The sequence below is a fragment of the Physeter macrocephalus genome, chromosome 11 (assembly GCF_002837175.3).
Source record: "Physeter macrocephalus isolate SW-GA chromosome 11, ASM283717v5, whole genome shotgun sequence".
NCBI lineage: Eukaryota > Metazoa > Chordata > Mammalia > Artiodactyla > Physeteridae > Physeter > Physeter macrocephalus.
Genome location: NC_041224.1, coordinates 25,049,238 through 25,065,307, shown reverse-complemented (window position 1 = coordinate 25,065,307; position 16,070 = coordinate 25,049,238). Strand labels below are relative to the sequence as shown.

The 16,070-nt window shown below is 41.2% G+C and overlaps 1 protein-coding gene across 7 annotated transcripts in view; it reads left to right on the top strand.

Moving 5' to 3' along the window:
* CAMK1D (calcium/calmodulin dependent protein kinase ID) overlaps window positions 1-16,070 on the top strand; it is a 449,867-nt gene that overhangs the window by 276,300 nt on the left and 157,497 nt on the right. For 5 of the 7 annotated variants that reach the window (XM_024129560.2, XM_024129561.3, XM_028496514.2 and 2 more), the window contains exon 3: window positions 8,423-8,497. The exons of 1 other annotated variant lie outside the window; for it this stretch is intronic. In XM_024129560.2, coding sequence (XP_023985328.1) covers window positions 8,423-8,497 — 75 coding nt within the window. Of the gene's footprint in view, window positions 1-7,524; window positions 7,595-8,422; window positions 8,498-16,070 lie in introns of those variants that run through there. One more of the 7 variants, XM_055087828.1, reaches the window with a different exon arrangement.

Here is a 16,070-nt window from a genome sequence, read left to right as displayed (position 1 = left end):
GTCCCCTGCATCGGCAGGCGGACTCTCAACCATTGCGCCACCAGGGAAGCCCCTTTTTTTTTTTTTTAATTTATTTATTTTTGCCCGCGTTGGGTCTTCGTTGCTGCGCACGGGCTTTCTCTAGTTGTGGTGCGCGGGTGCGCCACCAGGGAAGCCCCCCTATATTCCTTTTTTTAAAAAATTGTATTTATTTATTTATTTATTTTTGGCTGTGTTGGGTCTTCGTTTCTGTGCGTGGGCTTTCTCTAGTTGCAGCGAGTGGGGGCCACTCTTCACCGCGGTGCACGGGCCTCTCCCTGTTGCAGCCTCTCTTGTTGCGGAGCACAAGCTCCAGACGTGCAGGCTCAGTAGTTGTGGCTCACGGGCTTAGTTGCTCCGTGGCATGTGGGATCTTCCCAGACCAGGGCTTGAACCCGTGTCCCCTGCATTGGCAGGCAGATTCTCAACCACTGCGCCACCAGGGAAGCCTCAGCCCCCCTGTATTCTTAATAGACAAGATCTCTCTCTATATGTAACATGATACATGTATGTGTATATATATAATACTTTTTCTTCTATACTTGTATATATATGTGTGTGTATAGATAGATAATGAAACCACATAATTTAATGTTCAGTTAACAAATGAGGAAATCAAGTCAGAAAGTATTTAAAGGCTTGTCCAAAATCTTGCAGTTAGATGTGTCAGAGCTGAGACCCAACCTATCTCTTGATTGCTTGAGTGCTTAAACTAATCAATATGTGTTTCTTTGTGTCCAACATTATGGATACATTTTGGTGAATCAGGTGTTGATGATTTTGATCAAGAGCCTTTTAAAAATTACCTCTTTGTAAAAGTCTGGCAATACAACAGTCCATCAACCTTTCTCTACTTGGGTTCAGTGAGAGAATCAGGCCCTAATTCCCTAAAGCATTTACTGTGTATAGTGAATTCACTTTCTCTCCTATGCAACTAGTATGGTGCCATCCTTGGGAGAATTGAGAAAATAGTCACTCATATCATTTTTCTCTGTTCTGTTCAGATGAAGAACCTCAGTTAAGAAAAACTGGAAGGTGAAAATTTCCTCCCATCCTATAGCACACTTTTTGAGGTACTCATTTACTGGTTTAACATGTATCCTTCTAGACTTTTATTCTCTGCAAATAAAACCATTTAACTATGTACACACATATGCATACAAACAGATGGATACAATGCAGTATGTACAAAGACAAGGTGATGAAAGAACTGGGGTGGCCCAGAGGAGAGGGAATCAGTCTGCAAGAGGTAGGGGATAGCAAGGGGTTCACAGTGAAAGTGATGGGTCTCGGAGGATGAGTAGTTTAATAAGAAGATAAGAGAGGAATGAGCACACCTATGTGGCCAGAGAGGAAGGTGTGCACTAGTGTTTGAGAACTGCCTGGGTCCAGTAAAGTTCTGGTATGGGGCAGCGGTAGAGGATGAGATGGAATGGATGGGTGAGGACCAAGCAATATGGGACCTTGTAGGTCATGTCAAGTCGTTTGGACTTTATTCTGGACTGTGGAGAGCCATTGATGAATTTCATTCTAAGACATTTGATCAATTCTATATTGTGGAATGTTGGCTCAGGAAACAGCATGGAGAATGGTTAGAAAGAGAGCCGGACCGGAGGGAAGATAGAATGATTACATGGTTGTAAACTAGGAGTGATCATCTATAAAATAGGAATAATAATGCCTGCTTTATAGCGTTGTTGGGAGAATGAAATGTGATAACATCTGTGAATGCTCCTGTTAAGTTATAAAAAGGAAATGTATTATTTTTTTAATACCACCTGGCAAATATTTCAACTTTATCACTTTCCCTTGTGACTGACAATATCCTGATTTTCTTAGCATTGTTTCCTGTACTGCTCATAACAAGAGGGAGAGAAAAATCTGACCCAAGAAAGGAGGAAATGATTTTGTTTATTAAAAAAAAAAAAAAAAAGGAAATCATAGGTACTTAGAAAAATCAAGACTGCCAAGACGTCATAATATTCTTCAAATATTTTTGAGGCCATTTGCCATGCCAGAGAACCACAGTGTCTTTTTTGTGAATGAAATTTAAACTTTCTGGGCTATTTAGAAAAAGATAAGAGTGGTGGGTGGTGAAAACCTGGTCCTTTAGGTCTTTGCCTGAGAGGGACCTGCTTTTCCCCTGAGGGAGAACTTTCTTGGACTGGACTGTTAACCCGGAAGTGCTTGTGGGAGGAGGACAGGAAGCTGGTCACAGCTCACTGACGTAACTCCCGCCTTGTACGCCTGCGCCGAGATCGGTTCCTCCACCGTCTTTGTTCTGCTTTCACTAGTAATCACCGTGTCTCCTGTCTGGCCCTTCTGATTATATTTCCTTCCATCTCTTACCTTCTTGTGGCCTCTTTAACTTGAGTAGATAAGTGACCTTTTCCAAGGACCACCCACAGGAAAGGTCTTTTGTTGCCTTTCCTTCTGATAATTCTCTTAGTGCTCATAATTGCTGCCATGTTCCCCCACCCTGCCCCCTCCGCTCCAGATCAGTGATCATGATAGGATGGAAAAAAGCAAAAGATGTTGGATTTTTCTTTCTCTTCTCTTCTCTTTTGTGTTTTTCTAACTTTCCTCGGTTTATATGGAATTCAAAATGTGTGGCTCCTTGGACCATGGAGAATTAGACCAGAGGGAGAAATGATGTCACTGTCATTTCTTAGGAGCATGTGTAGTCAATAGGATGCCTGTCCTTTGGGTCCTGATGTTCTCTCCAGCCTGGGGGTTTGGAATGGGGCCTACTTGTGCATTTGGCACGATTTTTTGCATGAATTAACTTTAAAATGTTTTCCTGGCTCTTTCTGGGGTTTTCTTGCTTGGCTGTCAGTTACCATGCAGGCAGAAGTCTGCCTCAGTGCCCATATGCTGTTTTCCCATTCAACTTTTCTCTCCCTCTCTCTGCCTGGGCCCACTTCCTTCTATCCACCTCTTCTGTCCATTATTGTAGATTATGGAGACTTTAGAGAAGATTACCACCTAAACCATTTACCCTCTGTACATAGATATACCAGACAGTGCTTACTTTGGGCCTGGTAGATAAGTGATTAAAGTTAAGAGAGGTTCTTTTTATCAGAGAGTTGCTTTCAGTGGCATTATTCTTTTGAATTATGCATATTTTAGAAAGGATTGCTGTTTGGGGGTGGACATTCCTCATGTTTGAAGGTCCTCTTGGCCATGTTTTGGAGAGACCAAGTGCTGACCTAAAGGTATTTAGCTATGCAAGGTTAACAGAACCTTGGTTTTCATTTGCTTGTAGCTGAGATGCCCCACCTCTTTTCTCTGTCCACTTTCTTCCCCCTTTTGATGATACCAGCAGATGTAGGCTGATGCAAGTCTCTTCCTAATTATCATTTCTGGACTCCTAACTGTTCCTCTGCTTCTGAATATCTCTTCCTCTGGTTCCCTTTGACCCGCTGGGATTTCATCTGTCAGGATGTTTATAACCAAGTATCTTTTTTTTTTTTTTTTTTTTTTTTTTTGCCGTACCCGGGCCTCTCACTGTTGTGGCCTCTCCCGTTGCGGAGCACAGGCTCCGGACACGCAGGCTCAGCGGCCATGGCTCACGGGCCCAGCCGCTCCGCGGCATGTGGGATCTTCCCGGACCGGGGCACGAACCCGTGTCTCCTGCATCGGCAGGTGGACTCTCAACCACTGCTACACCAGGGGAGCCCTATAACCAAGTATCTTGAGAGCTTCCAGTAGATTTCAGGATAGTAGAACAAATCGCTGCCCCACTCCCCTCAGAAGTGGATATTATATTGTTAGTTATGAAATTTAATACTTTAGGTGTTGTAATTCTATGCAGATAACTGAATTTATGAGAACTGTTTGATATTCTCATAGTTAATAGTTAATATGAAGTTATAACGTAAGTGCTTGAACAGGGTCTTGAGAGTTAGAATCTTGGCAATTCCGGTTACTAGTTGTATGACCTTGGAATACTTTCTTAGCCTCTTGAGGGTCTTAGTTTTCCTCTTTTAAAAATAGGGAGAATGATAGCTACTTTGTAGCATTGCTGTATTAAATGAAATCCTTAAAAATACTTAGTATAGTTTTGACACAGAGTTGACACTCAGTAAATGGTATGTATAAAACAGCTGTGTAGGTGGGACCTAAAGAATGTTATAAAATTAGTTCACTAGATTTAGATGTGTTACATCCCAGGGGACTAAGGAGATTTCACTTATCGCAAAGAAGTCACAGTTGAAATATTTGAGAAAACAATATAAGAGATGTTGGCAAATTTTCCAAATATGAAAAAGGTAGACTATGAGATGTATAGACAGGGAAGTTTGACTGCAATGCACAGCAAAGTTCTGGAACAGTAAATTAAGCATATGGTTTATAATGATTTAGTAAAGACTGTAGTGGTTGCTAGAGTCACTATGGGTTTACTAAGAACAAAACTTCCCAAACATTCCATTTCCCTTTCAAATAGTATTATGTGCTGTGTAAAAGTGAGGAATGCCATTTCAGCCAAGAATCTGATTGTCTACTTATGGTTAGTACAGTAAAATATGGGCTAAAACTGCTGGGTTTGTAACTCAGCAGCCATTGAAGCCAGCTGATTAATGTCTTGGTATTCTTGATGGGGTCTCTGGTGAAATACCATGGAGTTCTGGCTTGTAACTCTCTCACTTAAGACTTTAACTAGGAATTTGGATGAAGACATACAGTATGAATGTGTACCAGCAAAATATGCAGATGACCCAAAGTGGAGAGGGGTAGGAACTATAATAGAATCAAAATTCAGAATATTTCTGATCATTTGAAGCATTGCATGGAACCCAAAAGATTGAGCTGAATGAAGCTAAGGCGAAGACGTTAAGCTCAAAAGGTCAAGCCTGAATAAGAAAGGAGATCTTGTTTGGCAGAAGTTCAGGTAAAAATGATCTGGTCATTTAATTGACCCGAAACTTTATATTCTTCCATTCATCCATCCAGTCATTCATTCATTCACTCTAACATGTATTGAAAGTACTACCTGCCATGCCCTTTTCTTAGCATTGGGGAGACGATAGTGAACAAAATAGTCAAAAGTCCCTACCCCCATGGAGCTTATCTTCTTTATATGCCAACAGTTGTGCAGCTGCCTATAAAAGTGAACCTAATGTTAGGCTTTATTTGCATAAAGTATAATATCCAGCTCATGATGGTTAATAGTTCTACTCTATTATTTAATATGCTGTTCTTGGTGCCATATCTTACGCTGGGATCATTACTTTCAGTTCTGAATGCCCTAGTCTGGTCAAACAAGAGTGACGATAACATGATGGTAAGAATATAAACCATGTCGAAGGGGAATTGGTCGATGATAGGAAGAGTAAACTAAGTAGGGAAATTATATCCCTCAAATATTTGCTAGATATATGAGAAGAGCTTATATGAAATGTAAGCTTGTCCTGTGTGGCTCCCAGGAGTCAATACTAATTATAACGAGGATGATTTCTGGTAAACAGAAGAAAGATTGAGCTCCGAGGGGGCTGAGATGTCGCTGCTGTGATTCCTAGTCATGTGCCTGGTACATGGTGGGCGCCCAGAGATGTGTGGATGGATATTTACATGGCATTTTGTGAAGATAACCTAGGTACTGATATAATGTAAAAAATTTAAGTTCGGTTTTGTATATCTTAAGGAATCTGAGGGTGGAATAAAGTACCTGAGAACAGCTCTGGGGGACCAGGATGTTTTCTTCGATCACGTTCTAACATTTCCAAGTGAATTAAACCACTTTTCTTAAGAGACCTTTAAGAGGCCATTTTAAGATTTCTTTGAAATTTCTAATATGCTTATTCACACATTACCCAACCCAGCTCAACCTCCATCATTTTTTGAGGCCCTCACCATAATTCTGACCCAGGGCCTTGCTTTCTCTGAATTTAACAATTCTGCAGAGCATAGCATTTAATTCTTCCCTAATTGTTTCATGGGTCTCCCTCTCAAGGTGATAAGATTTTGGAGGGAAATACCTTATTTTATATTTTTCTTGTATCAGACACAGAGCAGAAAGTCAGGAAATGATGATTGCTTGCTTGACTGATTCATCCGTTAAGGAGAGTCAGTAGTAGTATCATTTCAGCCGCTGTAAGAACTCATGTAAGACGTAACGGTAAAGTAGACTTTAATTCCTCTAGCCCTTGCATCCAAAGAAGGGATTTATATTCTTAATTTATTAGAGTCTCCAACTTTGGCTGGGCAAGTGCTTTGTACATAGTTGATTCTTTGTATACAGTTGAATATTAATGGGCTGTAGTCCAGGGCTCAAATTGTCTTCTTGGCTGAACCTCTGGGGGAGATGGGACTCCAGGTACAAACCCCTAAGCCCAGTTTGGAGGCTCATGGACTGTGATTCATATACTTGGGTGGCCGGATTTAGCACCCGGTTACATTTGAATTTCAGATAAACAACAATGCAACGTTTGGGACACACTCATATTTAAAAAGTGTTCATTGTTTACCTAGAATCAGACGTTAACTGGGTGCCCTGTATTTTATCTGGCAACTCTCCATATAAACCCCATTCTTTTTCGTGTTCCCATGAATCTAAGCTGTTAATTAACCCCTAAATTAACTTCACTGAAAGAAAATATTCGTGCCCATGTGATTGATTCCAATGGCAACTTTTTTTAATTGAGAAGAGGAAAAATCCATACACTGTATACTGTTTTTGTCATATTCTCTCAGGTGTGTCCAACAATGATACTTCCACAGACACCTAGGGTCTCAGCGGTTCCAAATTAATCTCTCGTGGTTTCCCTGGTAGCATAGTTTAGTTGGTTCACATGATACGTTGCTGATGTTATTTTGCTCAGACACCACAGAAACCATTGCTAACAAATAATTAGGTTCTCCACGTTAGAAGCGGGTGAAATGTGAATTTGGGATACTCTGTCTTCTCACTTCCTACACATCAACTGCATTGGCTAATGAGAGCCGCAGCAATCAAAGCAAAACATCACCTCTCTTAGTTAATTCTTTTGTTCTCTTCTTTCATCAGCTCAAAGGGAAGATAATATTCCCTATAAACTTCTTTTGAGGGGAAGACAGCTCACACTTAGGAAAATTGCATCCGTTTTCCCTAAATAAATAATGACTTGCCATTTAGGAGCAAAAGCCTTAAATATCATTTATTCGTTCAACAAACATTTATCAAGCAGCTCTATGCTAGGTACTAAGGGGAAACAGAATAAGATGTAGTCCCTGCTTTCAAGCGTTCACAGGAATCTTCCCGTTCAATGCTTGCTTTTAAATGGCTCAGCAGTCATTTCAGAGAAAAAGTGTGTAGTAAGAGCCAATTAGCTCATAATGAAATGATTCTTCTCTCAAATGCTTTAGACAAATACCAAACCTTACATTCCGAGCAGAGGCTGTTCCTAATCGGTATTTCGAGGGGCTAGAATTGGACTGCTTCCTTCTCCCTTTGTTCTGTCGTTAGGACTTTGCTGCTGCCAGTGTGGTCTGCAGACCAGCAGCACCAGCATCTCCTTGGAGCTTGTTTGCAATGCGGACTCTCAGGCCCTGTCCTGGACCCACTGAATCAGAGCGTGCAGTGGAACCAGGACCCCAGGTGATTCGTGTGCGCCCTGATGTTTGAGAAGCCCTGGTTTGATACAGAATTTCTCCACCTCCACTTTGTGCTCTGGCTGATCATCTGAGGATCTTGTTAAGGCAGATTCCTGGGCCCCAGCCACAGGGATTCTGACTCTGTATGATGGGGCCCAGCCTGAGAATTTGCATTTCTCACAATCTCCCACAAGATGCTGGTGTTGCCTGTTTGGGATCCACTCTTGGGGCAGCACTAGTCTAGTTCGCTTGGGGTATTGAACTGACCTTTGTTGGCGATGGTGACTAGAACCCCGATGAGGAGCTCAGTCTGGTTTTCCATTGCTTACACCGGAGTCAGGAACACGAGGATGAAAGTGTTCCCTGGAAGATCTAGCCTGTTGTGGGGATGGATTTGCATACAGTGGGCTGTTCAGGCCAGTCTGTTCCGGCCATTGTGAGACTAGAGAAGAGGGAGCAATTGAATTCTCCTTGGGGGCTCAGCCCTTTGAGTTGGGCCCTGCAAGCTAATAGGATTTTGACCCATTCCTGGGATTCATATGAATAAATGCCAGGGGAGTGGGATATACAGGAAGCAGTGATAGTTAATCCAGTATTGCTACATTGTAAGATATAGAGCCTCCAGAAAGAAAAAGAGCAGAGAGCATGAGAGACGGGTCTGGGAAAAAGTTTGGGGACAAGATGGAGAGGTGTCTTAAAAATGTCACCTTAAGGAGTTTAGATTCTGTCTTAGAACTTTTTGCTATAATGACATCTGTTTTTTTTTTTTTTTAAAGTTTGCACATCTCGTACTTACTATTCCGTGTGTGTGCTTTTTTTTTTTTTCTTTCAGGATTAAGCATGAAAACATTGTGGCCCTGGAAGACATCTATGAAAGCCCAAATCACTTGTACTTGGTCATGCAGCTGTAAGTACCTGGTTTCATTGATGAGTGCAGACCAGGGGTTGCACACTCAAATGCCTAAAGGGCCAGGTGGTGAAATAAATTAATGGAGTGGGCCGGGCAAGACAGCAGGGAGTGGTGAGAACTGTAGGGCAGTGGGCAAGAATGTGTCCGTCTAAGAACAGTGGTCTTTAGGCCTCACTTGGTCTCATCTGCAGCTGCTGGATCAGACCGAAAATCTGGAGTCCTCACAACGGAATCCAATGCTACTATTGCAGGGTCGCTCTGTTGAGGATGTCTCTTTTGCTTTTTTAATGTGCGAGGTCCAAATGTTGCTTCCTGAAAGCACTTCGGTGGGCCCACTGTGAAGTACACTCTGCTCCTGTCTCCAGGAGAAACTCCTACCCTTGTCTTCATTTCTAGGGAGGCTGGGGGATGGCAGCAGATGGTAGCTGTGTGTTCTGTCCCTTCCCTTCTCCTCTTCTGCTGGCAGACAAATGCACATGTGATACATGCCAAACATACGAGACATGTAATTGGAGTCGGACTATGCCATTATCATAGTCCCCCTTTAGAATATTTCTGCATTCCAGTAACTCTGGAGCTTACCAGAAGGTGGAAGAAATAAGAAAGCTGAATATCTAGGTAGAGGCTATACTTGAACAGGTGCTTTTTTGTTTTTGTTTTTTTTTATGTGAGCTGAAATTAGCCTGCCCACGTACACAAATGCTTTATTCTAAGTGATGTAATTCGTAGGAGTATTCCAGGACTAAACTTGTTATAATTAAGTGACGGAAACTGTATCAGAGTGCTACATTTTCACCACGACTTGAGTAATTTCTGGAACACTGTGTTATTGAGCTTAATGACCAAAGAGGATCTTTGCTGAAGGTCAGAATATATACTTAAATTTCATTATTTATTAATGATTTTCAGACTTTGAATCTCCAAAGGTATTTAGAAGATTTGAGGGTCAGTCTACCAATTTCTTTTTCATCGATTTTCCTTTTTCTTATAAATGTTTAAACAACACATTAACTTGGAATCATGGTAGGATGCAAAGAAGTTTTCATCAATGCATTTATTTAATCTTTCATTATTTTTAAAGTATTTTTTAGTAGATTATGACACTTTTGTATAAACACTTATAAAAGTGTCCAAGTTGGAAGCACGTGGGCAACTTTTCTCTGACAAATGACAGTCCTAGATGATGACCAGCAGTTTTACAGGTTTGTGTGTTGTTGTCTGCCGTTAGACAGGCAGTGACTGCCGACTCCGTGTTAATTTTCAGTATCCTAAGTGCAGTCTTTCCTAGTTCCTTGCTATTCTGTTTGTTTTATGATTCACCACATTTCTAGTTCCCCCCAGATCTGATATCCTTCCTAGAAACTCATGTGACTTTCTTTTATACAAAATCAACTCTTAAAGAAGCAGGTGAATCACTTTCCCACCCAATAGTGACTGCCCGATAGGAAAAACAGGACATCTTGGTGACAAGAAAAAGCCCCACTAAATGTCCGTAGTACATTTAAATGTGTGCTTTTTTATTGGCGATGCAAAAAACAAAATATTAATACTTGAATCCAAAGCTATATGCATTCACTTGCTTTAAGTTCTCTGTTTATGAAACAGTCGCTAAATAAGAGGAAAGCACCCCAAATATGTACGTCTCAGCTCTGCCTCTTACTGGCTGGGTGAACTTTGGCAAATAGCTGGGCCTTTCTTACTGGAAGCTGGGCCTTTCTTATCGGTTTCCTTACTGAAAAAAATTTTACATAGTAATAATATTTACATAGAGGGCTATAGTGAGTACTGAATGAAAAAAACGTGTGGGAGATAGTCTGTCATAAATAATAGGTCCTCAATGCAGACTACTTTCTCTATGGAATTATTTTATCAGTTTGTCTCTGCAGATGGTCTTTAATTTTATGAGATAAAGTTCAAGTACATTTGAATTCTACCTTTCTAAGCAACTTGATTGTATGCTTATGAGCAGTAGTGTATATAAAGATAGGTTGGCAGGAGAGCATGAAAGTGTCCAGAATGGGATGAACTTTAGAACATTTCTCTTACTATTTTATTGTTTTCAGTGTGTAAGTCTTCCATATCTTTGTTGAATTTATTCTGCAATATTTTTTTTGGATCTTGTTGTAAATGGGTTTTTACTTCATTTTTCCAGTGACTTGCTTCTGTTATAAAAATACAGTTGATTTTTGTACATTAACTCACAATCTTGCTAAATTCACTTATTGTTTGTAGTAGTTACTTTGTGGATTTCTTAGCATTTTCTATCTAAACTATCATGTGATCTGCAATTTACGTTGATTCTGGTTAGTCCCTGAAGGAATTCTATTTGGTAAAACACTGATAGTTTAGTCCTAAATATTAAGTGTATTTGAATGTCATAATTATATTCCTTTAAAATGTTTTATGTCAGATGTTTTGAAAATTCAAGTTGACCTCTCTCTTATTCCTTCCTCCCCTCTATTCGTTATCTTAATCAGTGAGATTTTTTAAAAAGCAATGGCAAAAAAGAGAGGAAGGGAGGAAGGAAGGAAGGTAGGAAACCCTTTATGGATCAGACTATAATCCTGGGAAAATCTTTGGTCTGGTTTGAGGATTTTATGGGCTTTATTGTTATTTTTGTTGTTGTGTTTTAGTTTTTGTCAGTAAGACTCAATAGTTTTTTGTTCCTGAGACCCCTGTATTTTTTCTGCCTGGGTCAGTGGAACGTGGGTTTGTTTGTTTGTTTTAAGAGTTTAGGAAGTCCTTGATTTCTAAATACTTGGGGATGATCTAGAACACAGCCTTTGAGAGGGACTAGTTCACAGTATTTGTGCCTGGGAGGTTTCTGATTTCCTAAGAAACAGCATCTTGGGCACTGACACTCAGATATAATACGGGATGCTCAGTAGTAATTGTATTACTTAGCTAATTGCTATTTCGACTCTGAGTACTGTAGCATGTTTGTTCCTTTGCTACTGCAGCAAAGGAGACTTGATTGTTTATAGAGGTCTATATTTAAATTTTATTCGGGGTTTGGGACAAATAACTTTTTTTCACAGAGTGCTATTTTTTGGAACATTCTTCTCTTTTTTTAGTTCTTTTTTTTTAATTATTATTGAGAGATAATTGACTTAAACATTATATTCATTTTAGGTGTACAACATAATGAATAGTTCTTTCTGGAACATTCTTCTTTAGATAGTGTGAGATCAAAATGACATTGAGGTAAATTACAGAAGAAAAGTCAGTTTGTTTAAAGTTTATTTCTGGTCAGACTTTGCTTGTGGGGTATTAGCCCACCTATCTGGAGATGATAAAGGACAGCCCCTCAACTCCTCCCCTTCCACATGTATAACAGCTTAGGAAGTAAAAAACACTTCAGGCTGATACATTTCAAAGGGCACATCAGAATTACTTTTTCAAGAATGAGATTATATTTCTTATTGAATTGTATCATATTCACCAGATCCGAAATAAACTCCTGAACGTTTCACAAAATCTGCTTTCTCCTGCTGTCTGTCTCATCCCAGCAGATGGTAAACTCCTTTCGTCCAGTTGCTCAGGCCAAAACCCAGAGTCTTCCTTGACTCACCTTTTTTCTCTTAGACCCTACAGTCCCATCCATTGGCAAACCCTGTGGTCACCAACTCGAGACTGTCTCGAGAATCCAGCCACTTTCTCATCATCTCCACCATCATGGAGAAAACTTATCTTTCTTCCCCCAGCCTTTCCCCACTGCACTGTTCTTTCTCAGCACGTTAGCCAGACCTTGTCATGCCTCTGTTGAAAACTCCTACTGGCTTCCCATCTCAGAGTACAAGACCAAGTCCTTTTTTTTTTTTTTTTTTTCGCCGCACCATGTAGCATGCAGGATCTTAGTTCCCCAACCAGGGATTGAACCCAGACCACAAGCAGTGGAAGCAGGGAGGGTTAACCACTGGACCACCAGGGAAGCGCAAAGACCAAGTCCTGGTAGCAGTCTCCAGGGTCTTCCGTGTCCAGACCCCCTGGTCACCTCTCTGACCTCGCCTCCCACTCCTCTCTCATTATTTCATTCACCTTGCTGTTCCTCAGACACACCACGCCTGTGCCACCACGGATCTTTGTTCTGCTTGGAACACTGTCTCTTTGATATCTTCATGCTATCATGGAAATATTAGAAATATTGGAATTTCTACCAAATGTCACTGTTTCAATGAGATATTGTTCCCCAGCGCCCCTGTGAAATAGCACCTCTCCCTACCATCTCTTGCCACCCACACACACATTCTTTCCTGGCCCCCTGCCCAGCTTGATTTTGCTCTATAGCACTTGTCACCGTCGGAAAACGTATCTCTGCTTTGTTCTCTGCTAGAACCATGCTTGCACATTACGGTAGGCACTTAACTAAATATTTGTTCCGTTAGTGATTACATATAATAGGAATAGTGGTTAACACTTATTTATTCACTCATTTAATCCTATCACAAACTCAGGAGCAACTCTTTTTTTTTTTTTTAACTTAAACAGCATACAGCATATATATATATATTTTTTTTAATTTAAAAAAAATTTTTGGGCTTCCCTGGTGGCGCAGTGGTTGCGCGTCCGCCTGCCGATGCAGGGGAACCGGGTTCGCGCCCCGGTCCGGGAAGATCCCACATGCCGCGGAGCGGCTGTGCCCGTGAGCCGTGGCCGCTGGGCCTGCGCGTCCGGAGCCTGTGCTCCGCAACGGGAGAGGCCACAGCAGAGGGAGGCCCGCATACCACAAAAAAAAAAAAAATTTTTGGCCGTGCCATGTGGCATATGGGATCATAGTTCCCAGTGCAGGGGTCAAACCCATGCCCCCTGCACTGGAAGTGCAGAGTCTTAACCACTGGACCGCCAGGGAAGTCCTCAGGACCTACTCTTATCCCAGTTTTACATGAAGAACCTGAGCAGAAAACTTGGATCATTTATCCAAGCCAGCGAGTGACCCAGTGAATACACTTAATGAACGTAATGCAATACACCGATGACATTTTCTAGGAAAAAATCTTGTAGGTAATATTAATGTGAATAGTTCAGTTTACCGTGAAAAATGTATTACTTATGATTCCATAAATGCTTAGCTAACTATAAAATGCCTTGTATATTGTAGTGGTTTGTGAGGGGAATAAAATTTACTACATAATATCACAGAAAGTCACTAAACCAATCTCAGTTCCTTCACAGCAGTGGTTGTATTTCTTTCTTAATTTTTTCAACTAATAAAGGAATGGATGAACGTGTTTTACCAGTATTGTGATTTGCTGCATTGTGCATATTCCATGCGAGATAGAGATATTTCTAATATTTCTGATATTCCTTTTATTCCAGGACAGCATTAAGATATGTACAACTAGTTGCCCGCTGAGCCTGAAAACTAATGATTAAACACACGTTCTTTAAAGAATGTTAATTTGATTCCTGAGCAGTCCAAGACACAAAAATATATGCAGTTTCCAAGAGAAAATATGATTTATCTACTCCACTAGCTGGTGCATGAAGCTGTTTGAACAGTTCCCTATTTGTGGGTTGCCAGTGTTATTTCATGTGGATATTGTATTCATAATTCATACTGTGTGTTCCCAGAAACAGTTTTAATTAGAACACAAATTATGACTCCCAACAGAAAGTCTTTTGTAAGTAGCCAAGCATAATAATGAAGACGAAAGTGTTTCTGACTATGACACCTTCATATATTTACATGTAATTTACCAAAATCTTCTCTCTGTTCACAACAGGCGCTAATTGAGAGCCCAGAGGGCCTGTGGCTTCTGTTCAGTATTGGGTGGGTGGGCAGGGGCTTGGGGGACACACATGAGGTGCCGTCGGGGGATTCCGTGGCTCTCTTTGTGGAGGAGCAATCATAACCCACCAGCACTGCACCCCTCAAGGTTTGCGCAGGGAGCTCTGGGTCACCAGGAAGCCCTCAGTGGAGGAAACGGCCTTAGGTGGAGGGTGATCAGGACTTAGCCAGATGGGTGTGCTGGGCATGGTGTAGGTGGGGGGGAGCCATGCTCCATGCTGAAGGGCTGTCACACAGAGAGGCTTTAAGGAGCCCGGGTGGGATGTGAGGGGCTCAGTCTGTGGGGACTTCAGTTTGTGAGAGGTTTAGTCTGTGAGGGGTTCAGTCTACGAGGGGTCCAATCTGTGAGCGGTTTAGAATGTAGGGGGTCCAGTCTAAGGGGATCTGTTCTTTGCGGGTTTCAGTTTATGGGGGATCCAGTCTGTTGTGAGCGGTCCAGTCTGGGAGGAGTTTGATCCGTGGAAGGTCCAGTCTGTGGAGTGTTCAGTCTTTGAGAGGTGCCGTCCGTAAGGTGCTCAGTGTGTTGGGGTCTGTCTTTGGGGGTTCAGCCTGTATGAGGTTTTGTCCTGTGGGGGTTCAGTCTGGCTAGGATGGGGGACTGTGTGACATCTTGGTGGGAGATATGGCTGGAGACCTGGGCGGAGGCAAACCCAGTACTGCAGCTGCTGCTTCTTTGTCATCCTCCAGGCTAATTACTTAATACGCTTTTATTGTTTTTCCTGCCACTGGAAAACCTACTGAGAGTTAAAGAGTTTAGAGGGTTAAGGAGGAAAGGAAAAGAGAAAAGCCACGGTCCAAGATAATCATGAACCAATTTTACCAGGTTCAACTGTTTGAAATTGCCAACATACAATCACATTTTTTAGAGCTTCCTTTTTTAATGTAAGCACTTAAAACTGTAAATTTTCCTCTTAGCACTGCTTTTCCTGAATCCCATAAGTTTTAGTATGTTGTGTTTTGATTTTCATTTGTCACAAGATATTTTCTCCTTTCCCTTGTGATTTCTTCTTTGACCCATTGGCTGTTTGAGTGTGTTGTTTAATTTCTACATATTTGTGAATTTTCCAGTTTTTCTTCCACTGTCGATTTCTACTTTCCTTCCATTGTGATAGGAAAAGATACTTTGTATGATTTCAGTCTTTTAAAATTTATTTAATTTTTTTGTGTTTTGTGGCCTAACATATCCTGGAGAATGTTCCATATGAACTTGACAAAAATGTGCATTCTGCTGTTGTTGGATGCTCTGTTCTGTGTGTGTCTATTGATCCGATGGGCTTGTAGTTCAAGGCCTCTATTTCCTTATTGATGTTCTGTTTGGCTGTTCCATCTATTATGGAGAGTAGCATATTGAAGTCTCCTGTTTTTACAGAGCTGTTCCTTCCTTCAATCCTTTCAATGTTTGCTTCATATATTTTGGAGCTCTGATGTGTAATACATGTTTGATGTGTGTATCTTCTTGGTGAATGGATCCTTTTATCAATGTATAATGTCCTTCTTTGTTTCTTACAACAGTTTTGACTTTTTTTTTTAACATCTTTATTGGAGTATAATTGCTTTACAATGTTGTGTTAGTTTCTGCTGTATAACAAAGTGAATCAGCTAAACGTATACATATACCCCCATATCCCCTCCCTCTTGCGTCTCCTTCCCACCCTCCCTATCCCACCCCTCTAGGTGGTCACAAAGCACAGAGCTGATCTCCCTTTGCTATGCGACTGCTTCCCACTACCTATCTGTTTTACATTTGGTAGTGTATATATGTCCATGCCACTCTCTCACTTC